This window comes from Nomascus leucogenys, chromosome 2 (genome assembly GCF_006542625.1).
Source record: "Nomascus leucogenys isolate Asia chromosome 2, Asia_NLE_v1, whole genome shotgun sequence".
Taxonomy (NCBI): Eukaryota; Metazoa; Chordata; class Mammalia; order Primates; family Hylobatidae; genus Nomascus; species Nomascus leucogenys.
Window position 1 is genome coordinate 123183531 of NC_044382.1, and position 25589 is coordinate 123209119.

The window sequence follows — 25589 nt, forward strand, 5'->3', positions numbered from 1 at the left end:
AAACTTGGCTTCTTACCACTATTACCTGTAGAACTTAAAAAAAAAATATCTATCTCCACCATAGCCTTCTGAATAAAAAGCTTCAGAGGTGAGGCCTTGGAATCTGTATGTTTTATAAATTTCCTAGGTGATTCTAATGAAACTAACCTTTCATTATGCAGATAGATGTTCAGAAATAATCAGTTCAAAATTTTAGCTGTTACATAAACTTACATGCCTTCAGTGGCCAGCCACTTAGAAGTGTGAGAAGCAGCCCTGCGTAAAACCCAAGAAAGTGGTAAAACTGAGACTGATGAGAGCCTGGATTCTAATACAATCAAATTAACATTTTCAAAACCTTGCAGTTATCAGAGTTTTCAAACAGAAACAATAGTATAATGGTTGCCCATTCATGCAGATCACAGATGGAACTATTAACAATATTTTGCCATACTTGTTACATCAATCTCTTTTTTCTTCTCTCTCATTCTGTAGTCATTTAAAAAGACATCTTCACTGGGTATAGAACTCTCAGCTAACAGTTTATTTTAGTACTTTAAAGATACTCTACCACTGTTTTCTTACTTGCATTGTTTCTGATGAGAAATCTGTCATACTTTGTTCTATACATAAGGTATTTTTCCTCTGGCTGTTTTTAAAATTTTCTCTTTATTACTGGATTTGTGCAATTTGTTTCTTGTGCTTGGAGTCTGTAGGATTCTTGGATCTGTGGAGTTATACTTTTTAATAAAATTTGGGAATATTTTAGCCATTTCGAATATTCTTTTGAAACTCCAATTACATGTACACTAGGCTGCTTGAAGTTGTTCTGTAGCTCACTGATGTTTTCACTTTTTAAAAAATATTTTTTCTCTCCATTTCATTTTACATAGTTTCTATTGTTATGCCTTTAGTTCCTCTAACCCTTTCTTCTGCAATATCTAATATCCTGAAAATACCATCAGTGTATTTTAAAAATCTCAGACACAATAGTTTTCACATCTAGAAGACTGATTTGGGTCTTTTTCATATTTTCCATGTTTCCACTTAACACGTTCAATCTTTCTTCCAGCTTTTAAAACATATGGAATATAGAAAAATGACTACGTTTATGTCCTTGTCTTCTAGTACTAACATCTGTGTCATTTCTGGGTCAGTTTCTATTGATTGATTTCCCTCCTCATTTGGGGTCATATTTTTCTACTTTGTATGTCTGATAATTTTTGACTGAATGCCAGAAACTGTTTTACCTTGTTGAATACTGGATATTTCTGTATTCCTACAGCTATTCTTGAGCTTCGTTCTGGGATGCAGTTAAATTGCTTGAAAACAGCTTGGGTGTTTGGTGGCTTATTTTTGAGGTTTATTGGGTGGAACTAGAGTAGCATTTAGTCAATAGCTAATTATTACCACCACTGAGTCAAGATCATTTGGAGTGTTCTACTCAATTCTCTGAGTTTGGAAGTTTTCCAGTCTGGTTGGAACAGAAACTATTTCTGGACCTGGGTAAGCTGTAGGTAATGTTCCTTTTCTCTCTGGTCTTGGGTAGTCTTCCCCCACACACTGAATTCTCAAAAAGGATGCCTTGCAGATATCCATATATGCTCTCTGTGCAGCTTTCTCCTGACACTTTGCCTTGTGAACGCTAGCCACTTTGGATTCCCAGAACCCTTAGTGTCACGTTCTCCCTCTGGGGTTCTTAGCCTTGTATTATGGCCTAGAAAATCTCTAGGCAGTAAGAGAGGGCAATAATAGGGCTTACCTCATTTTTTCTCTGTCTCTCAGGGATCACTTTCCATTTCCTTATATTCAATATCTTGATAACCACTGGTTTATGTATTTAATCCAGGTTTTAACTTTTTTGTTTTTTTTTACAAGGGAGGAAAATCCAGTCCTGCCACTTCATCTTGGTTGGAAGTAGAAGTTCCACTACAGTCTTTGAAGTAAAGCTATGACATCATGCCAGTCCAAATTCTGAATGTTTCTAAAAATATGAGAAAATTTTCTTATATAATAGAAATGACTATAACAGCTAACAATTAAAAACAATTCTTTAATACCTAATAGCTAGGTCATATTTACATTTTCTTAATTATCTCAAAAGTGTTTCAAAAGTTGGTTCAAATTAGGACCCAAACAAAGTCAACATGTTGTATTTGATTGCTGTGTCTCTTACATTTTTAGAACAGTCTACCTTACTCCCCTCCATTTCTTTGTGATTAAGTCATTGAAGAAACCAGAATTGTCTTTAGCAGGTCTGCCTTTAGGATATGCCTGATTGCTTCCTCATGGTGTCATTTTACTTGATCCCATTTCACTTACTAAATCTAGACCAAACTTGTCAAACCCACAGCCTGCGAGCTGCATGCAGCCCAGGATGGCTTTGAATGTGGCTCAACACAAATTCATAAACTTTCTTAAAACACTGGGTTTTTTTTTCTAGGTCATCAGCTATCATTAGTATCAGTATATTCTATGTGTGGTCCAAGACAGTTCTTCCAATGAGGCCCTGGCAAGCCAAAGATTGGACATCCCTGATCTAGATGTTAGATCTATCAGACTGACTAGATTCAGTCTTAACTTTTTTGATAAGGATATTTTATAGATGACCTGTGTACCTCACATTGCATTATAGCAGGAGGCAGGCAATGTCTTGAGTCACTTTTAAGAGATGGCAGGATTGATCAGTGGATTCAGGTGGTGGCAGCTTGAGCCTTCCAATTTTAAGTTCTCCAACAACCTTTCTCCTGATGGTTTCAGTATACATTGATTGTTGTAGCCTAAAAATCTATTAGCATTTGCGAGATAGTTATTTTCTAACCCCATTATTGCTTCTCCATTTATGAACTGAGACCTTTTGAAAAAGGAAACTTTCCCTTATCATTGGGATGATTTGTTTTCTCTGCAGATGCAGTTTCTTTAAAACGAGCAATATAATTTTTTTTTTAGAGAAATGAGTTGATGCTGTATAGTGTGTGTGTGTGTGTGTGTGTGTGTGTGTGTAACATTGCCCTGCCAAAACCAAATGCTGTCTGAAAGTGAGTCAAGCCTGCAGTCTTCGTGCTCTTTTCCTGATTTCCAGAATGAGCCTCACCTTCTCCAGCAGCAGCAGTAGCAATGGGGAACTTGCTGTGGCTACCCATTCCGGCCTCATGAAGCTCTAATGTTGCAAAGTTCTTTATAGTTCTTACATATGAGTTCATTTATTAATTCCTTTATTCAACAAATACTATTAGTTTTGCATGCTAAACGTTTTGAGAAGTCCAGTTACTGATGAAGCCAAAGTGTGGCCATGGAAGGATGTATAATTAAGATTAACCTGTAATCCTCACCTGCTCTCTCAAAAGCCATCTCAAATACACAATAAATAAGAAGTACAATTATATGCAAATCACCTTCATGGCAAGCCCTCTAAGCGTCACTTTCTTACTGATGGCCGCCCCTAAGCCCCTCCCAAACAGGAATTCTAAAGTTGCCACTGAATGTAAACCTTCTTGCAGAGAACAGGCCTTTATATATTTGAATGTGAAAAATATGGCCCATTTCTCCTTGCCTTCCTGGAAAGCCTGATCTTCTCTGACCTTTTTAATGTGTGGCACCTTGAACCTACTGTGGTACCCGGACAGTACAGAGGACAGTGGGTATCATAACCCTCTTCATTTTAGCTACCCTACTTCTATTAATTTGGCAGGGATACTAAATTTGAAAAATTCGAATGTGCATTTTACCTCTGCATTTCCCATTCCATCAGAGGCATTCATTTACCTTGAGAGGTTTAGAATATTACAGCAAGGATAAAGTGAAGAAATATGCAGCTTCTGTGTTTGCAGCAAAACAAGAATCATAGTCAGACTTTGTCACTTGAGAAAGGATTTTTTAAGTTTCTTAAACTCCAACTAAAATGAAAAACAGTAGTAGAGAGAACTCAGGAAATGGAGAAAAAGGAAGAGCGGAAATCCTCCTACTCCCACCCCTGGAAAGTGTGGGAAGGATGAACGATTGGAAGAGGAGAGGATACGTGTGGGAGTAACAAGGTCTAGACAGGCATGAAGGAAACGAAGAACATAGAGGCTGGTGGCCTGCCAGTGCTACCCTTAGATCTGGGCAAGAGGGTCTCCTGCACTTGAGGATGCCGTTCTGGTGCTTCTCTCCATAAGGTAAGGAATCAGTGGGACCCCTTTCTAGACTCTGCCCCACGTACCAGAGATCCTGGAATTCCCTATCTCAGTCCACTTACAGAACCTGCATGGGCTTCCTCCCTGGGTCATTTTTGATTAGGCTGCCAAAGTATGTGGACCCCTAGGCCCAAGGTATGATGAAGGAGCAGTTTGGGGGAGCTGGAGGTAATATGGAGCTCAAAGGGGTTAGGATTCCTTCACCAATGTAAGGGAGCTCTCAAAGCATGGAAGGGGTTCTGGGATGGGAGTACAAGAGCCAGCAGTGGGCGGGGAACTTTATAAGGCCAATATTTCTAAATGGGAACCTGGCCTTCTAACTTCCGGTTCCTTTAAAGCACCTGAAAGGGTGATGTTTGTGGGGGCTGGAGGCTGGGCACATATTGTGAGTGAAGATTGCCTGACTCGGGCTGGGTGGAGTATAAAGAGCCTGTGCTCAGATGGAGAGGGTGCAGGTGGGCAGAGAAAACTAAGCAGGAGAGAAGGGATCACACCACTGCTCCCTCTATAAGAGAAAGCATGTTTATCTTGTGGATATGCCCAGTGACTGTAGGGAGCCAGGGCTGGCAAGTCAACAAGCCAGGGAGAAATCTCTTCCCTTTGTCTACTCTGCTCCAGCCCAGCAGCAGCCACTGCCAAATCATGGCCTAGAGTGGAAAACGCAGTTAATTTTGAATTTGTGCTATTCCCAGTTATTTGATATGATTTGCTATTTTTTCAATTGTCATTATGAAGATATATTTGCCAACCTAAAAATAAAGAACATAAGAATTTGCTAGTTTTATTTGTAACTTAAAAATTAGAATTTAGACGTGGTAATGTGGGGTGGCCTTGTGACCTGCTTCTCCAGGCATAGCCTAGAAAAGGCTGTGTGCGGTCCTAAAAGAATCAGACTTTTGGCTTATATATCCAGGTTGTCCAGGTAGCATTAAAGTGGGAAGGGAGGTAGCAATAGGAAGAGGAGACAGTGTTCGAGTATAAACAAGATCTAAGAGTTTCTGCATTTGCCAGATAGTAAATGCGCATGGGGAGGGGAAGTGGGGGAGAGCAGAGGATACCGAGATGGAGTCACTAAGATCCGTTGAATAGAAAGAGGCCTGGGACTGGAGTGAAGAGGCCATAGAATTGAAATCAGAGGTAAATAGTAACCCACCTCAAAAGGCCACACTAGCAGCAGACACCTCAGTAGGCACCAGTCCAGGGACCAGACCAGAGCAGCAGTGTGCAACAGAGACCCTCCCATGCCCCAAAAAGACTCATATATACCCAGACAGCAAGGAGCAGGAAAAAAAGACACTGTTGAAATCGGAAGAGACTGAGATTGTTAGCTAACACATTCAAATGGCCCTTTTCCTTAGCCTCCCCCCATCCCTTAATAGCCAAAGATATGGGTAAATGAAAAATGAAATCCATTTGAGAAAACAAATGTTATATTTTCTTTGCATATCTGAGTATTTATTATGTTTTCGATCCTGCTACCACACACTAAAACCATATTAGTTTTTTGGGGGTAGGAGTAAAGATCACATTGTTGAATTATACAGAGCTTACTGTTAAGAATCCTTTCTTTTTAAAATAATTTGCAAATAATCAACTGTTTCTACCCAAGCTGCTTTTTCTCTATCAGTGATTGGTTCTCAACTTTGAGTGTGCATTGAAACCACTTGGAGGGCTTGTTTAAAACACCAATGTCTAACCCTATCCCCAAAGTTTCTAATTCAGGGGTCTAAGGTACTGCCAGAGAATCTGCACTTTCTAACGAGTACCAGGTGATGCTGATGTTTCCATCTGTAGACCACATTTGGAAAACTAGTGGTCTAAGTCCTGCTTTAGTGGAGAGACATTATTCTGATTTCACTCTCACAGGCATACAGTTGGCATTAATTCACACAGCACATATAAAGAATTAACCTCCCCCCAAATTATTAGAACTTGATTTCCACACATTATCAAAAACGGAATACCATTTTCACCCACCTAGAATGAAAAAACTTTAAGCTTGATAAAATCCAGTGTCACAAAGGATATGAGGAAACAGGCACTCTCATACCTTCTTGTTGAGTTTATGAATGGCTACACTGTTTCTGGACGGCAATTCTTGGCAGTAACTACCAATATTTTTAAAGCATAAATCCTTTAGTCCAGGAATTTCTTTCTAGGAACACCATAAAAATAAATAAGTGAATAAATGAATGATGTTCATAGCAACGTTTATGAGTTGTAAGTAACCTAAGTTTCTCTTAATATGATAAATATTAAAATGCATCAAGTCATAAAAGTGAAAAGCATCTTCTGATTATTTCTACATGCTAACCACTGAATAATTGTCTACAGTATGTTCTGTAGCAGAAAAAAGATACTCTGTAACAGAATCTCATTTGTGGGTGTTCTAGTGTGGTACTCAATTGCTGAAACTTAAATGACAAGATGAAAATCCATTAACAGGCTAGCATACTACTTAGTTGCACTTTATCAAATCGATTTTAGTGATTGTTTTCCTTCCATCTTTAGAGATTTCATAAAGCTCTACCAAACTCCTTGACTTGCTCATGTAGGATTAAATGAGAGGGAAATTGGCTTCGAGCCTAAATTCATGATCTTTTACTTTTTCACAATTTCTCCAGTGAATTATATGTCTTTCATGATCCCACCCATACTTTAAGAAAACTTTTTGACTCACAAGTAGATGCAAACATACATGAGTGAGGTCCCAGGTACCAATCACCAACTGCTTTAATGAGGACACCTTATATGCTAGTAGTGCATTACCAGTTGGTTCAGGGAATCCCACATACACTTTTAAGGGCCACCCTTAATTTAGTTAGAGCCTCAAGATATTAAATGAAAAGTTAGAACAAACATGGAAAAACATGGAAAGAAGAGGGTGGAGAATGATCACCTCACTTAAAAAAATGTGGCATAAAAAGAATGTTATTTCTGGAGACAGAAAACATGCACTCTAGTTACAGTACTGCTACTAATTGTTAAAGATCTTGCGTGAGTTAATTCATATTTGGAACTCAGATTTATAATTTGTAAATGAGTTTGAGGAACGAAGCCACAAAATTCTTCTCTAATACCACAATTATTACAAGTAGACAGTTTTACTATCAGAAACCCATTTTCTGATCATATTTAAAATCTTAGTGTCAAGATAAAAGTGTGCATTAGTACAACTTCTTAAAAAGCAGTTTGGCAAAAACAAAAACATCAAATTTAAATTGTGCACACTTTTTGCCCCAGTAATTCCTTATCTATAAATTTAAAGAAACATGCAAATGGGCAATTATACATTTTCAAGGATCTCATGGCAATATTTTTGTAGTTGTGAAAAATAAGGCACTGATTAAATATAATCAGTGTCTCATTTGCCATTAAAATGGTAAAAAGTGCAATTACTTTTACACTGACCTAATACATTTATGCAATGTGACACTACACAACTATTAAAGTATGGCTATTGAAAGGCATTCATAATATATTGTTGAATGAAAAAAATACCACGGAATATTTAGTACCTCAGATCTTTATGTATAGTATATATACGTGTATCTATTTATATAAGTATATATTGTATTGGGATGAGTAATACTTAAAAGTACAGATATTTAAAGAATATTCTCTATTTTTTTCTCTCTATATACAGAGATTAAAGGTCTGAAAGATGTATGCAACAGTGGTGTTTACCTCCAGGAAGTATAGGCTGTGGGTATAGTATAGGCTGGGATGGGGAGAGAACTATCACTTTTTCTTTAAATTATAAAACTAAATGTCCATTTTAAAAATAAAAGGTTCAAAGTGAAATAAGCTATATATTTTTTAAAAATGTAAATATCTGAATAATTAAGCACCAGTAATCTCAATAGCACTTACTTAAAAGTTCATTTTCTCACTAACTTGAGATGCTGCCTTTACTGTATTCTAAATGCCACTGAGTCTATTTCTGGAATTCCTGTTCTGTTCCATTGGACTTCCTATTTATGCACCAATACAAAACTTTTCATTTATTCAACATTACGAATGCCTTCCAATATCCATACTTTAACAGTTGCATAGTATTGAGTTACATAAACGTATCATAATCAGTGTCTTATTTTTCACAATTACAAAAATGTGGCTGTGAGATCCTTGAAAATGTATCATTGCCTATTTGCATGTTTCTTTATGCTAAATCTATAGATACAGAGTATCTGGGCCAAAAAGTATGCACATTAAAAAAATTCTGATAGCTTCTGCCATGGAGGATTTAGAGTATCTTTTAGTGTCAGATATGGCTGGTCCCCTCTAATTCTTTTCAGTTTCCATGGTTATTCTAGTATGTTCTCTCAAATGACAATACAATTTTTATTGGAATGGCATTGAATTTATAAATGAACCTAAGTGGGGAAAGACATGTTTTGATGTTGTCTTTCTATCTAAGAATATCATGTATCTTTTCATTTGGTGGAATCTAAATTTTTGTCTCTCAAGAGTTTTTTTTAGTTTTCCTCATACAGATTTTAGATGTATCTTAAATTTACACATTAAGCTTTCTTTTTACTTTCGCTATCACAAAGGTGGTCTTCTCTTCAAGTATCTTCTAACTAGTTTAGGTTTGCATATACATGTATATATATAGTCTTGTTACTCTTTTCAGTAAACATTTTTATTGAGCTATAATTATACATAAAGTGCACAAATCATATAGAGCTTGATAAATATTCATAAGGTGAATGCACCTACGTAACCAGCACCTAGATCATGAAACAGAACATTACCAGCACCACAGAAGTCTCCTTTGTACCCTCTTTCAGTCCTACTGAGTTAAAGCCAGTTGAAAAATAATGTATACTATATGGTTCCACTCATACAAAATTCAAAAACAGACAAAACTAATTGATGGTGATTTTGATAGTGCTTACCTTTGGGAAGAGAGGTAGTGACTGAAAGGGGGTGCTGATTTCTGACACCATACATAAATGCTGTCTGTTTTGAACTTCACCGAAATGGAATCAAAGTATGCACTTGTGTCTGGTGAAGCCTACTGATATTTGTATGTAAATTGTATTTAATAGCTACTTTACTAAGTTCTTTTATTGTTTAGTTTTTCAACAAGTTCCTTTGGGCTTTCTAGATACATATTCATATCTGCAAATAGTTTTACCTCTTCCTTTCCAATTCACGTCTTTATTCTGTCTAACTTTATTGGCTATAACTCTCAACACATTGTTTAGCAGAGGAGTTAGTGGGCATGTCTTGTTCCTGACTTCAGCTGGAAAGTCTCTTTTGCTTTGAAATTTAAGATGCTGGCTTTTAGGTAGAGGTACAATGTTAATGGATTATTCATCAATTTCTACTTGGTATATTTAACACAAGTGAGTGCTCAATTCTATCATGTCTTTTCTGCAAAGACGAAGATATTTTTTAACTCTTAATATGAATATTAACAGATTATCTAGTATTGAATTACTCTTGCATTCTTACAATAAACCCAACTTAGTCATGATTACCTTTTGAAAGTGCTGTTGGATTGTTTGCTAATGTTATTAAATCTTTTTATTAATATTCATGAGATTGCTCTATAATTTTCTTTTTGGTACAATCTTTGTCAGGTTTTTGAATCAATGCTATTACATTCACTTTATACAATGAATTTAGCAGTTTTTCTTTCTTTTTTCTTTTTTTTTTTTGGCACTTTGAGGTTCAAGATTCTCTTCCTAGTCTCTGGAATTGTTTAAGCAAGAACGGGATTATTCAATCTTAAAAGGTTTGGTAGAAATCCCCTTGAAACAATCTGGGCTTGGTGCTTCTTTTGGTAAGGGGTACTTTTAACTATTTGTTTCTTCTATGGTAATTGGTTTGTTGTGACTTTATCTACCTAGAGTAAATTTTGGCAATTTGCATTTTTCTCAAAATAGTTTTTGAATTTATTGTGTAAAATTGCTCAAAATAGTCAATTTAAACAAATTTCCTGTTTTACTATTTCCCCCTTGTCATTTAAATTTTTGTATTTGTGCTTCCTCCTTTTTTTCTTAAGTAGGTTAGCTGGTAGTTTATCTCACTCAACTCCCCGCACTACCCATCACCAACTTGGATTTATTATTGCCTCTATTGTTTTGGTTTTCTACTAGTAATTATTTTTTGCTTTTATTAATTCCTTCCTTCTGCTTTATTTTGCTTTTTACTCGAAGTGTTTGGTACTTGGTTAATTTTCACCTTTTCCTACTTTTACTGATAATTGTACTAATTGCTATAAATTTCCTGTCATATTTGCATTTTATTTTTTGGCAAATATTAGGTTTTTATCTATCTTGTGGTCATGTCCTTCCGGTGTGCTTTCATTGTCTGTGAGGATGTTGATCTATTTATTCTCTTATTTCTTATACTAACTTTGACTGGAGTTGGACTGTAATCCTGGCTCAGTTACTCTTTTTTTCCCTTAACTGAAACAAGTTTTTCTGTACTTTTAGGAGGGAGGAGTGGCTCTAGGATGACTTCACAGCCTTAGAGCTCCCATTTTCACAGTGATTTAAAAGAATATATATATAAGAAAATACATATATATATATAATGTCTCTGTATCTTGGCCTTTCTTCCCAATACTTATCTAGATCTTCTTTCTTTTGTCCTATTTTACCCATCCTGCCCATTTGGATTCTAATTCTAGAAGTTTGTCCTCAGTGCTGGGCTTTGTCTCATAAGCTTCAAGAGGTACACAGTGTAAAACCCAGACTGCTCTAATGCAATCAGCAGACCTTATCATATTGCTTTAACATTCATCTGCAAATGGGATTCTGTAGTCACTTCCCAGTTTCAGTGTCTGTTCTTAGATTGGCCCACTGCACTTTGTAGTGAGACTGTGGGCAGTGTTGTAGTTCTCCAATTTGCAAAGCTGTCAGAAACCAGCTGCCTTCCTTCTACTTCCTCCCACAGATACTGAAACTATGTGGTTCAGTGGTTTGTCCTCACTTAGTTGTATTTTGAAGTTCATAGAGATACCTTGTCATCTAGCATTGTAATAGTGTCTGTGGCTATCCTAGTTGCTCTGTATTCTTATGGGGAGATTAGAAAACAACACTGTTGTCATCATTTTCCCTGAGGTTAAACTGTTAAGACCTCTTTCTGTTGTAGAAGAGAGGTTTTAATTACAAAAATAATTTTATGGTCATTATAAAGAACCTATAATTTGAAATTTGCTGTATTCCAGGTACTATCCTAAGTGCTTTATCTGTATTATCTCATTTAATCCTAAACTCTGTGTGTTAGGTTTTACCTATTTTCCTTATTTTATCCATGGCAGAATTAGGGTCCAAGATCATGCTGCTGAACTGGCAAATCTGGGATTTAAACCCAGGTCATCCGATTCCAGAGCACCTCCTCAGTAACTGTCTCTCAAAAATGATCAGGTCCAACAGTTTTCAAATTATATACCACTGTCAGCAAGATTTCTATATGAATTTAGATTAAATATAAATAACTATTTAAAGATCTAATAACACATATATATTATAGATCAACTCTAAAAACACTGAAATGATAAACAGGTTAAATTATGCCATATGATCTGATTAATCTCATCTGTATGCAGATGCTCAAAATAAAGCTCCACCTCCTACCTTCTAAAAAAAAAATACCACAAAATTAGGGGGCGGGAAGGAGACAAGTATAGAGTAGGAAATAGAGCTTTTTGAGATTTCAGACTTCATATTTTCCCTCATTATATCACTCCTGCTAAGGAATAAAGTGTATATGTGAAATATTGCTTATAATTTATTTAATCGATAAATACTTTTCTTGTAAATAACTATTTAGAAAAGTTAGAAATAGTTTCTCCACAGTTCACACTGGCCTGCTATTTTCTGGTCAATTCAGTTGCTGTGGAATGTGAATATTTATTAGTCCATAAAGTTTCACAAGAAAGTCTCCCACAAGTATATCAATTAGAAGCATACTAAAATTTATAATCTTATGATATTAAATTATAAGGAGTTAGAAAATATTTAGCCTTATGAAATACTTTTAGATTGGAATTTTTCTCTAACTTACATTTATGAATATAGTCACTGTTACTACCTTTATTGCCTTCTAATCTTTCTTGGTGATATAGAAAAAACAATTTGGGCTTTTTATGTAGTCCTAAAACCATTATATATATGCTACTTCAACTTCCAGTGTCTAAGAGATGATTTAGTTTGAGATACAGATGTCTTAATCTGCCAGGATTTAAATAGTAGCAACTGGAATAACCCATAGAAGGATAACATCTGTTATTAAGCTTACTTTTTCCCCCACCAACAGAAGATTTATTTTATTTCTAATTAAAAAACATACAGTTGGCAAACTCAGGTTTAAAACTAAGCATGCCAATAGTAAATGAATCATTTCTCCAAGTACATAGTGTTTCCCTTGGGAAGGACTGTTATTTCACAACATTTTTTTCCTCTGATTTAGAAAAAAAGATAACACTTAAAATATTACAATGCCTAAACAGTGATACCAGTAATCCAGTTTTTATACTGATACTTGTATTTCAACATTTATTATCACCAAGACTAACTTAAAGCCAACTCCTTTAGTGAAGAGATTTATTTTCCCATTTCAGTACTAGACTCATAGTTCTGAATGTCACTGAGCAAGTAATGGATATGAGTTATTGATAAATTAATTACTAAGGAAGAGTTTTTATACTACCTCCTTTATAATTAGCTAGTTCATAGACTTAAAACAAAACAATGAACAAAAACAAAACCGTATTTCTTACCCTCTAAATGGTCGCATTTCCCTTTCACCTACCTGAAAATATGAGTATAAAAATGACCATGTATAGAGTTACACCACTGAATCTGTTTGAATGGTTCTGTTTTTGTATTTTTTTACTTATTTAATTTGAAAAAAATTAGAAAAGTATTATTTTGAAATTAGAGCAGCTAACACACTGGGGCAACAAATTAAAAAATTCAAATGGCTAAAAATGAAAACACAAAGTATCTTTCCTTCTAGATAAAAAAGATTGTTTTCTTCCTAGAAAGCAAAAAAAAAAAAAAAAAAAAGGCAACTAATGATTTGAGAATAAAATCAAACATAACTGGCATTCACCACAGCAACGTCTAAATAAATGACCCACATAGCACAAAACTTTCTCATTCACAATCACATACAGTTAAGTTGCTTTTCCCTCAGTTACATAATAGTTGTCTTCAAACAATCTCCTTTTAGAAAACTATCACATTAGTTAAACCTATTTATTCTTACTATGAAGTTATTAATTTCATTTATATAGGCCACACAGGTTTAATTGGCACACTTTACTTAAGAATAAGACAGAATAATTCACTCTTCTTTAAAAAAAATTATGGTCATCTGTTTTCAAAGAATACTCTCAGATACTTAATTCATTAAAGCAAATTTTCTACCACCAGCAGTGAGCTTTTTAAATGATCACTAAGTGTTCACCTGAAGATTATCAATGCTATATGAAGTGGAAACTTGAAAATTTGTGTCCATTTTATAATAAGATACAATTTGCACTGAAGAGTTTTTAAAAAGATAACCTACACACATACAGTTAATTTGCCTCGAACAACTTCTTAGAAATACGGTATAAACATTTAAGAACCACGACAAAGTTGTGGTTCAAACTTCAACAAAGATTTTCTTGAAACCCAGTATAAAGATTACTGGCTCAAGACCATATCCCAAAGTGACATCAGCAGGAGATTTGATTGTAAGACTCTACCTTTTAAAAAAAGAGCACACTTGGTTATACATGGCTTTTAAACTTGAGCTACAGTTATGCTACAAATCCCCCCACCCTCCCAATCTAAAATCAGTCATGTGGAGATATGTACATTCTCTGAGCATTGTTTAGAGTCCTTGGTTTTCCAGCTTTGATGGAGATCTAGAAGGCGTTCAGAAGTCCGTGTGCTTACATTCAGAGCAGGATGAACTTTACAAATTCCACTTTCCTCCATTAGTGACAGGCCACAGATCCCAAAGTATGCATGCAAAGCATCTGAAAATAAGGCATTTAAAACATCGTAATAGGCATTCTTAGTTGTACATTCTACAGAATATTTTAGCCACATATTTACCAGCCCATCACTCCATTAAAAGTAAGTTTAGAGAAATGCTAATATAGTTTTAAAAATACTTGCTTTCTCAAAGTCTCAAACACCAATTTAAAAAAAAACCCAGATGATCAAAATAAAATATTTTATTCATGAAAATATCATTAATAAAGGAAAACAGTTTCCAGCTGAAAAGCTGATATTGTCCATAACCTCTGTGATTAAAAGACAGGAAGAGCAGCAGTTATATGTAAGACTTCTCACTTCGGGGAGTTTCCCTTTTTGCTTACTAGAGAACATGGAAACGAGTAGCTTCAATGCTATATCATTAAATTTTTTTTCTTTAAAACAAAAACAAAACTCTGAATCTAAGTTGCAATACCCCTCACTCCATGTTTTACCTCTGAAAGTTCCTAAACCATATGCAGTACTATCCTAACACTGTGTTAAATAAAAGGAGCTTACACAAAAATAATCCATTCTGGAATGCTGTGCCATATTTAATCCTCCTATTTAGGGTAATGTCAGTCATTGTAAAAATATCTGATCTGATGATAAAAAAAAACTCACATTCTATTTGGCTGAAATAATATGAGTGCTCACACCATGACAATTCTGCACTGGCTCACTAGTTTCCCATCTTTCAGGGGGCAGCGATCCTCTTCTATTACAGAGGCCAGTGAAATCACATGGCCATTCCTGCCTAGGAGTCTTATGTGGACTTCTGAAGAGCTCAGAGCTTTGCAGTTATAGGAACATTAAAAAGACAGTTTTGTACCAGCCAAAATTTTTTTCTATTTTTGAATTGGCCAACATTTATGGCCTTAAGAGCTATTAAAAGTTCAAAACAGGCTGGGTGTGGTGGCTCACACCTGTAATCCCAGCACTTTGGGAGGCCGAGAAGGGCATATTGCTTGAGCCACAGGAGTTCGATACCCAGCCTGGGCAATACGGTGAAGCTCCATCTCTACAAAAAATACAAAAATTACCAGCTATGGTGGTGTGCGCCTGTAGTTCCAGCTACTCAGGTGGCTGAGGTGGGACGCTCCCCTGAGCCTAGGGAGGTCGAGGCTGCAGTGAGGCATGATTATATCACTGCACTCTAGCCTGGGCAAAATAATGAGACCCTGTCTCAAAACAACAACAAAAAGTTCAAAACATCTTAACATGTCAAACTTTGTCAAAAGAGTTACAGAAAAAGCTTTACTTACAAGAGTATCACTTATTTTTCAAAACAGAAATGACAAATAGCTGTGCTTACTCAATGTCATTGTGAAAATGCTATTTAACTAATGGAGGCCCATGTTGATCACCTTTTAGGCCTTTTCAGAAAATACTTAGGTTTCTTCTGGCTCACTTTCCTTTGACTTTCAGACTATAAAAAATAAATTTGATTTCACCTGTAATATTACATCATTCCATACAGCTATTCTAAAACTACAAAGGGTACAAAGCAACATTAAGCTTTGTTTTCTAGAAACTAGGAAACTTTTCTAGGAAAAAGTACAACAGAAAATATACATCCATAATAACATAAAATAGAACTGTGTAAAACTAAAATCTCTCTGGATAAAGTAACAAATAAAACTTATTTTTTTCTCAAAAAGATTTTTGTAACAGCCAATGAGATCAGAACTCAATTGTTTCAAGACTCATATTGTTTTTTTTAAAAAACTCCTTATCTGTAAGTGGCAACTTACAAGCACTTTAGATGTGGAAATATATGTTTACTCCATAATAAAGCACTTTAGATGTTGAAATATATATTTACTCCATAATAAAAGGTCATTCTTTTGAAGTTTCTTTCATAAATGTATATAAAATCCCTTTGTGTCAAATTTGCCACTAAATTCACTAGAATGAAGAATAAGCTTAATTTTAAAGAATCTTGTTAAAATGATTATAAAGGTTCTGGGATCAGATCTTTACACATAAATTCAATTTAGCAAAGCCTTTCCATGCTTTCTATTGCATACTCTGAAAACATTGTAATGTATCTATAAAAAGTAAGTAGTACATCCAAATATTTACACAAATGTTAAAGTTAGCAACTGATCTCTCCAGAAAAAGCCTCAAGAACTTTCTTTTGAAAAAGCTATGGAAACACTGAATGTATTTCAAGTATGTTTACAGAAGAAATGTTTTCTAAGAGACTGTCATTTCCCTATTCCCATTATTTGTTAAAACAGTACCCTGCACTGATTGAAAAAACGGAATGAAGACCAAAATAATTCTCAGTTTTGAGGCACTAGAGATATCAAAAATGTCAAAATATAAGTATTCCTGCTCATTTCAAAATATTATTTTGTAATTTTGCTTGAGAAATTAACTTCTGAAAACATACTTTGGCTTACGACTTTGAAAGCAATGTACACTTTCTCTAAGAAGACATGTTTTACTATTGATTGATTGATTGAGACAGAGTCTCGCTCTGTCGCCCAGGCTGGAGTGCAATGGCGAGATCTTGGCTCACTGCAACCTCCACCTCCCAGGTTCAAGCAATTCTCCTGCCTCAGCCTCCTGAGTAGCTGGGACTACAGGTGTGCATCACCATGCCTGGCTAGTTTTGTATTTTTGGTAGAGACGGGGTCTCACCATGTTGGCTAGGCTGGTCTTGAACTCCTGACTTCAAGTGATTCACCAGCATCAGCCTCTCAAAGCTGGGATTATAGGCGTGAGCCACTGCACCTGGCCATTTATTTTATTTTATTTTTTGAGACGTACTCTTGCTCTGTTGCCCAGGCTGGAGTGCAGTGGTGTGATCCTGGCTCACTGCAACCTCTGCCTCCCAGGTTCAGGCAATTCTTCTGCCCCAGCCTCCCGAGTAGCTGGGATTATAGGCACCCACCACCAGGCCTGGCTAATTACTGTATTTTCAGTAGACGCAATGTTTCACCATGTGGCCAGGCTAGTCTCAAACTCCTGACCTCAAGTGATCCGCCCACCTCAGCCTCCCAAACTGTTGGGATTACAGGCGTCAGCCAACGCACCATGCCTAGGAAGCATGTTTTATATGAAAATATAGGCAAGTAGGGGTGCAAGGAAGTATTCCTGCTCATTTCAAATACAAAAATATGATTTCATGAGCTCCTTATTTATATTCTGATTCAAGTACACATTCCAACCATAGCAGTTCTGTGATGGAAGATGAGTTGATGAGGCACTTTCCAGGCTGATAATAAAAACCACCACTCTATTGCAATACTGGCAAAAAAAATCATTCCTTGTGTCTAGTTTCATATTTGTAACTAAATCTTTAACTACTTGCTTATCAAAAGTGTCGGTGTTTGAAATTATTTTAACACACACTTAAATGGATTTTTACAGGGAAGCTGTATATAGACTCATTTTGCTGGAGGTGAAAACATAAGTCGGGTGAGGTGTAGGCTACAGAATGATGCTAGAGGTGGGAGTGGAACCAAATTTTGGGAGGGCCTTGAGTGCCATGCCATTTATATTGTCTGAATCTGTTGAAATTTGGAGAACAAGAGTATGGGAAGTGAGAAACCCATATATTCAGGATTTGAAATATTTTATTTAATGACTTTTTTTTTTTTTTTTGAGACAAAGAGTCTCGCTCTGTCACACAGGCTGGAGGGCAGTGGTGCAATCTCGGCTCACTGGAACCTCTGCTTCCTGGGTTTAAGTGACTCTCCTGCCTCAGACTCCCGCACAGCTGGGACTACAGGCACGCATCAACACACCTGGCTAATTTTTGTATTTTTAGTAGAGTCGGGGTTTCAACACGTTGGCCAGGCTGGTCTTGAACTCCTGACTTCAAGTGATCCACCTGCCTTAACCTCCCAAAGTGTTGGGGTTACAGGCATGAGCCACTGCACCCGGCCTATTTAATGACTTCTGAAAAGAGTAAGAACTGATTCCCTTCAGGATTGGGAGTAATTTATTATACTTAGCTCAAGTCATGACTAATAATCCTAATGGCTTTGGATGGGCTAAATAATTCTCTTCTTTGGAAAGGACCCATTCAGACCATCTACATTATTGCTGCAAATGAAATAAAACATTACTAAGTAAAATATTTGTGAAAAAATGCACATTATTCCCATGCATCTTGATAATAAACTATTTCCTTTATACTCCCCAATACCCTAAATTTATCCTAAGCTTACACAATATACCTTTTAAAAAATATTATTTAATGTAACTCTGCAACTGTGGATATATTTTCTATCATATGCCTTTTCTGATAAAGATGCTTGAAGATCTATTCAGGAAATAAAGGTTGTTCTGGATTCACAAAGAAAATAATTACCTGGATGACTGTCTGGCCACTTGGCAAATCCCCCTACAAGGCGATCTTGAGTTGATAAGATGTAATTTCTATTTTTCTCAAAGTTAGTGTATTGGAAGATTTTTAGAAGCTGAAATGACATGACAAATAAAAATTTACTGACATAAAACTCATATCAACCTTTGGCTCAAATTTCAGATATGTGTCATTTAGATATGCTTTTCTTTAGCTAAAGTGCTCAGACCAAGTCTCTGGGACCTTGAGCACTTGAAATGAGTAAATCACATTAACTTTAATTTTCTTTTCAAATCTACTCTCCTTTTCTCGACCCTCTATTTCCTTCTTCTGAACCAGGCCAACTGAACCCTTTGAAACACATTAAGCTAAATTCAAAAGACAACTCGAATCCACTCAACATAATCAGTCATTTTAAAAAGTACAATTTTATCTACCCATATTTTAACTCATGATAAGCTCTTGAGCTATTAGTTATAAACTAGTAATAATTGGAACTAAAAATATTTTTTTAAAAAAGAGCAAACAAAAATTACTAACCAGATGCTACAGACAGTTTTGAAAATAGTAAAAAAGTATAGCTCTTTAATTAGGAAAGAAAAAGGTAAGACAAAAATGATTGCAACATAAAAAACTATATAGTTTTTAATGATTTAGGACATGTACTTGGCTTTTCTCTCAAGATCCCATAAAAGTAAAATACAAATAAATAAATAATACTGTGAAGTTCAAGATCAGGTGCGCAGTAGGTAAGAGGGTTCAAGACATTTCTGACGATACAAAGCAATTTAATACATGTTAATGAACCAGAGAGAGCCACAGCTTTTAGTGACTGATGAAGAAGCATTATTTCTCAAAAAGAAAAGCTAAACTCATAAGACAGTTATGCTACAAACAAGAAACAAATTTATTCATTTACATTGATTTAATTAATAAAATATAAGAAAAAAACTTTATTGAATCTTGATGTTAGGAATATTTTCCATCAGTGGCACATTGGTCATTACATAAAAATGAAAAAACTATAACAGTAACACTGCACTTGGCTTAGCAATAAACAATATTTTCACTATCCCATAATAAGTGTTGATTACTGGTTTTCAAATTTTAGAATCAACCTATAGGCAAAGGCTGAAAGATGTGATTATTAATACTGAACAAAAATACGAATGTTTCCTAACTTGACATTATAAAAATAAAGGTAACGTTATATAGCATCGGAAGGTAGAAGATGAGGAAAAGATTCAGAATTAAATATAACGGGTAACAATCTGTTGGAAAAGTGAGAGGCTAAATCTTAATTTCTCATAGTTGGTAATCATCAATAATGTCTAAAGGTGATAAGAAGTCAGTCTGTGATTTAAAGTTATGGTAATGTCCACAAGAATTAAAACATTTTTAAAGAGTTTAAAAGTGGTTACTTTCAGAAAGCTGTCAAAGACTACGGACGTCAAATAAAAAAGACTTGGGTCAACTTGAAAGGGTTCCTATAGACTAAAGATGGGACAATTTAAGCATAATATATATATATATTTTAGTCATATATAACTAATATATATTATATATATGACTAAAAAATGTTAAAATCTATGTGTTCACAAAGATTCTCAAAAAAAACCAAAAAACAAAAAACAAAAAAACCCAAACTCTAAAATCTAATATTTTATTGGAAAGGCTGAGAGGCTGGTAGGGAACCAACTCATTTTGTTGAATACTATTAAGGGAAAGAATTTGGTATTTATGTGTCCTTCTCTGCACAAAGTATATCTCAGGGTAAGGTAAAATTCTTCTTTAAAAAACAATGCTAGTTAATAAATTGAGAAGGAATGAAAGAATACCACTGTTTTGTAACCTCTTAATGCCATAATTGATTTAAGCAATGATCCTTTATGTCTGTTAAAACTATTCCATAAAAAGTTGATAGTTTCTATAGACTAGCAATGAACAATCCAAAAGGAAATTAAGAAAGCAATTTCATTTACAAGAGAATCTAAAATGATTAAACACTGAGAATTTAATCTTAACAAAAAGGTGAAAGATTTGTATGTTGAAAACTACAAAACACTGCTGAAAGAAATTGAAGACCACCTATATAAATGGAAAAGCATCCTGTGCTCATGGATAGGAACACTCAACAGTGTCAAGATATCACTACTACCCAAAGTGATCTACAGATTCAATACAATTCCCATCAAAATTTCAAAAGACTTTTTTGCAGAAATGGGAAGTCAATTACCAGATTCATATCAAATTGCAAGGGGCTCCAAATAGCCAAAACAATCTTGAAAAAGAAAAGTTGGAAGTCTCAAACTTCTTGACTTTGAAACTTACTACAAAGCTACAGTAATTAAAACAGTATAGTACTGGCACAAGGGCAGCCAAATAAAACAATGGAATAAAATACAAAGTCCAGAAACAAACCTCACATATATATAGTCAACTGACTTTTGACAAGGGTGCCAAAACCATTTAATGGAAAAGGACAGTCTTTTCAACAAATGGTGCTAGGAAAATTAGATATCCACATGTTAAAGAATGAGGTTGGATCTTACCTTACATCACATACAATAATTAACTCAAAATTGATGAAAGGCCCAACATTAAGGCCTAAAGCCATAAAATTATTAGAAGAAAACACTGGGGAAAATCTTTATGACAGTGGATTCAGCAATAATTTTATGGATATGACACCAGTAACACAAGCAATAAAAAAAAATTTAGATAAAATTGGACTGCATCAAAAAACTTTTGCGCATTAAATGACACCATCAACAGAGTAAAAAGGCAACTCAAGGAATGAGAAAATATTTGCAAATCTTATATCTGAGAAGGGATTCATATGCAGAATATATGAAGAACTCCCACAACTTTATAACAACAAAAGAAACCAGATTTAAAAATAGGCAAAGGGCTTGAATAGATATTTCTCCCAAGAAGATATACAAATGACCACTAAGTACACAAAAAGACACTCAATATCATTAGAAAAAAACAAATCAAAACCACAATGAAATGACACTTCAGATCCATTAGGATGGCTATTATATTAATATACATACATAAAAACAAACAGAAAAAACAAATGTTGGTGAGGATGCAGAGAAAATGGAACTCTCATACATTGCTAGAGGGAATATAAAATGTTGTAGCTGCTGTGGAAAAGTTTGGCATTTCCTCAAAAAGTTAAATGAAGAACTACCACATGACCCAGGAATTCCACTCCTATATACATACAGTACCCCTCAAAAATGAAGGCAGGGACTTGAACATATATTTATACACCCATGTTTTTAGCAGTATTATTTGCAAGAGCCAAAAGGTGAAAACAACGCAAGAGACCATCAACAGATAAATGAAGAAGGAAAATGTGGTATTTATATACAATGGAATATTATTATTCAGGCATTAAAAAATGAAATTTTGATATATGCCATGTCATAAATAAACCCTGAAACCATTATGCTAAGTGAAATAAGCCAGAAACAGAAGGACAAATATTGTATGATTTCACCTATATGAGGTACCTAGAATAGACAAATTCACAATGACAGAGAGTAGAGGAGAGGTTACCAGGCTGAGGGGAAAGAAGAATAGGGAATTATTGTTTAATGCATACAGGATTTATGTTGGGTATAATGAAAAAGTTTTGCATGGTAGTGACGATTACACAACATTGTAAACGGGATTAATGCTAGTGAACTGTATACTTACAAATGTTTAAACTGGTAAGTATAATGTGCTACGTATATTTTCAACTCCGGAGCTCTTTGATTAAAAGGAGAGATAATTGGATATTACATGCCTCTTGATGTGATACAATAGGAAATATACGTGATACAACAGGAAATCACTGGATATTTAATGATAATAAGCAATTATGGCTAATTGTTTAGATGTGATAATGACACTAAGGTTCTGTTTTTTTTAAAAAGTTATTTTCATTTAGAGATTATATTAAAAAATTTCCAGAGAATATAAAAAATGATATATGGGATCTGCTTTAAAATAATTCAGTGAATTGAAGGGAATTAGAGTATGGATGAAAAAAGGGTAGCTTTGGGTTGATAATTGTTGAGACTGGTTGATGGACACATGGGTGTTATTACACCTTTCTCTCTACTTTTGAATATGCTTGAAATTTCCCACAGTCAAAAAAAATTGAAATGCACCTGAGAAATGGTACTACAAGTGAGGAGAGACAGGGAGCCTACTGTCATCATTTTAAATCATCCTTTTCCAAATTTTTTTCAACCTTATACATAAATTTTAAGAGAAAAAATTAGAATATTATGGAGAAGATAAACATGGACTCCTCTAACAGACTCCTGTTAGACAGCAGAATATCAGAACAAAGTAACACTTCTTAAAGACGAAAAGGCAACTTTAAGACAGAGAAAACTTGTGTGTATTTAGTGACTAAATAACCTTATGGAATTAGGTATATTAAAAGGTAGTAGAGATGGGAAAAAATGTGCTGGCATATCAATTGATGAGTTTCAGAAGGTTTAAACAAATAAATAATAAAAAAGTCCTTACATGGTTTTTGAAGAAATGACCCACGGTTTGCCTTTTAAGATTAATACCCTCCCATAAAACCTTTACTGGTATCATTTTCAGACAGATCCCTTATTTATATGAACTAGTCAGTTCCAAGTTTTTTATTACCTTATACCCACAAGAAAGTAAGTATTTAATATGTTCTATGTAAGGTTTAAGTAGGCATAAAACTCAAGTTCTGGGTTACTTGAGTTTTCTAAGAATGAAAATTTTCAAGCAGCACAAGAGATCATTGAATTCTATGGAAAAACCATACAGAGACTAGCTTTGGCAGAGCAAAAGAGAAAATCCAGTAGCCTAAACCTAACAATATTTAATACACATTACAAAGATCAAACCTTTTTAGCACAATTTATATGAACACAGAATATAAGTTTCTCATTTTTTATTATTTCTCTTACCTTTAGAGTTGCTCCCACCCAAAAAGAATAACAGGTGTCTACAGGCTTATTAGGTCTTCCATGATAACCATTTTGTTGCCTCATTATACACCACCTCTTTATCCTGTTCAATTCTTTTTCTGAAAAAACTTCTTCTAGTTTACCCATCAGACATAGTGAGGCAATGCCACAAAAAGTAGATCCTCCTGTTAATTGAAACCACACAATGTTTTAAACTTCCAATTAGATGCTTATGAAAGTAGTACAAAATGTTTGAGGGGAAAAAGTGGTTATATAATTCTAGAAAATAGTGAAATAAAATTTAAATTTAAAAGATGAGATTTTAAAATAACCACTAAACACAAGTCTTCAATATGTGATAAAACAGAGAATATAAAGCTATAAGAAACATTTTACTTATGAAAAAAAGTAAGACTTGGAACAAGATTAAGGAACCTGTTTAAAATTACATGGTTAACGGCAGATTTGGAACTAAAGTCTGGGACTACTAACTCCCTGTCCAGGACCCAATCACCTGAGACTGATTTTTAAGTCCCTTAAAGACAGTATATTGCTTATGAATTGAGGTTCCATCAACCCTAAGCTACAAACAAGTTTTCACAAATAACATAGACAAGTTAGAAGCTGATATACAGATATTACAACTAGTCAGCTTAAGAATTTTAAGGAAGTAGTTTACAGTCCCACCAACAGTATAAAAGTGTTATTTACTAGTTCAACCATTGTGGAAGACAGTGTGGCAATTTTTCAAGGATCTAGAACTAGAAATACCATTTGACCTAGCAATCCCATTACTGGGTATATACCCAAAGCATTATAAAACATGCTGCTATAAAGACACATGCACACATATGTTTATTGTGGCACTATTCACAATAGCAAAGACTTGGAACCAACCCAAACATCCAACAATGATAGACTGGATTAAGAAAATGCACACACCATGGAATACTATGCAGCCATAAAAACGGATGAGTTCATGGCCTTTGTAGGGACATGGATGAAGCTGGAAACCACCGTTCTGAGCAAACTATCGCAAGGACAGAAAACCAAACACCCCATGTTCTCACTCATAGGTGGGAATTGAACAATCAGAACACCTGGACACAGGGTGGGGAACATCACACACTAGGGCCTGGTGTGGGGTGGGGGGAGTGGGGAGGGATAGAATTAGGAGAAATACCTAATGTAAATGACGAGTTAATGGATGCAGCACACCAACATGGCACATGCATACATATGTAACAAACCTGCACGTTGTGCACATGTACCCTAGAACTTAAAGTATAAAAAAAAAAAAGAATTTTAAGGAAGAAAAGAATGGTGGGGGATGGGGGTGGTAGGAAAGAGGGAAACGAAATATGAAAGCTGATGCACAGCATTACTTCAAAACATATCCACACCCACTGCGTAGGCTGAATAATGCCTCCCCGATATTTAAGTCCTAATTCCTGGAACCTGTGAATGTTACTTTATATGGAGAAAGAGGCTTTGCAAATGTGATTAAGTTAAATGATCTTGAAATGGGGGAGATTATTCGGTATTATCTGGGTGGGCCTTAATTGTACTCACAAGTGCCACTGTAAGAGGAGAGAAGGAGATTAGACTAACAGAGAGGAGGTGGCAATGCAACTATAGTGCCAGAGATTTCAGTGTTGTAGCCAAAGGCAAGGAATGCCAGCAGTCAAGGGACAGATTCTCCTCTGGAGACACTGTTGGCGAAAGGAGCTGTTGACATCTTGATTTTAGCCCTGTAAGTCTCGGTTCAGACTTAGTCACAGATGTACAGCTCTGGCCGGAAATGGAGAGAATAAATTTGTGTTGCTTTACACCCCTAAATTTGTGCTAAAATGTTATGGCAGCGATAGAAAATTAATACACTCACAAAGGTACTTTCCTCAGGAAATGAAAAGTCAGTATTTTTCCATATAAGAAAAGAAACAACACTTTTTACTGGCACTATTTGTTGTCAACTCCAAACAATTTGAAAATACTTACACTTGCAATTTATTATGACTTCACATAGTGATTTTTATTAATTTCAGCAATTTAAATGTCTTGTTCCTAATATATCTCTTGCCTTAACTTTCCTTTTGTTGTTACAAATCTTGAATGTATTCTCTGGCAAAGGAAAGGTGAGCATTCCCTCTAGAAAACTCAAGGT

The 25589-nt window shown here is 35.1% G+C and overlaps 1 protein-coding gene across 4 annotated transcripts in view; it reads right to left on the minus strand.

Annotated features, from left to right (window-relative positions):
- Positions 1 to 5587: 5587 nt before the first annotated feature.
- Positions 5588 to 25589, minus strand: part of PGGT1B (protein geranylgeranyltransferase type I subunit beta) — a 59373-nt gene continuing 39371 nt past the window's right edge. For 2 of the 4 annotated variants that reach the window (XM_030817873.1, XM_030817857.1), the window contains 4 exons: positions 23426 to 23610; positions 18474 to 18582; positions 13982 to 14145; positions 5588 to 13869 (listed from right to left, as the gene is read on the minus strand). In XM_030817873.1, the coding sequence (XP_030673733.1) occupies positions 13840 to 13869; positions 13982 to 14145; positions 18474 to 18582; positions 23426 to 23610 (488 nt within the window). In that variant the 3' untranslated portion in view covers positions 5588 to 13839. Of the gene's footprint in view, positions 14146 to 18473; positions 18583 to 23425; positions 23611 to 25589 lie in introns of all 4 variants that reach the window. The other 2 variants (XM_003259850.4, XM_030817863.1) reach the window with 1 other exon arrangement.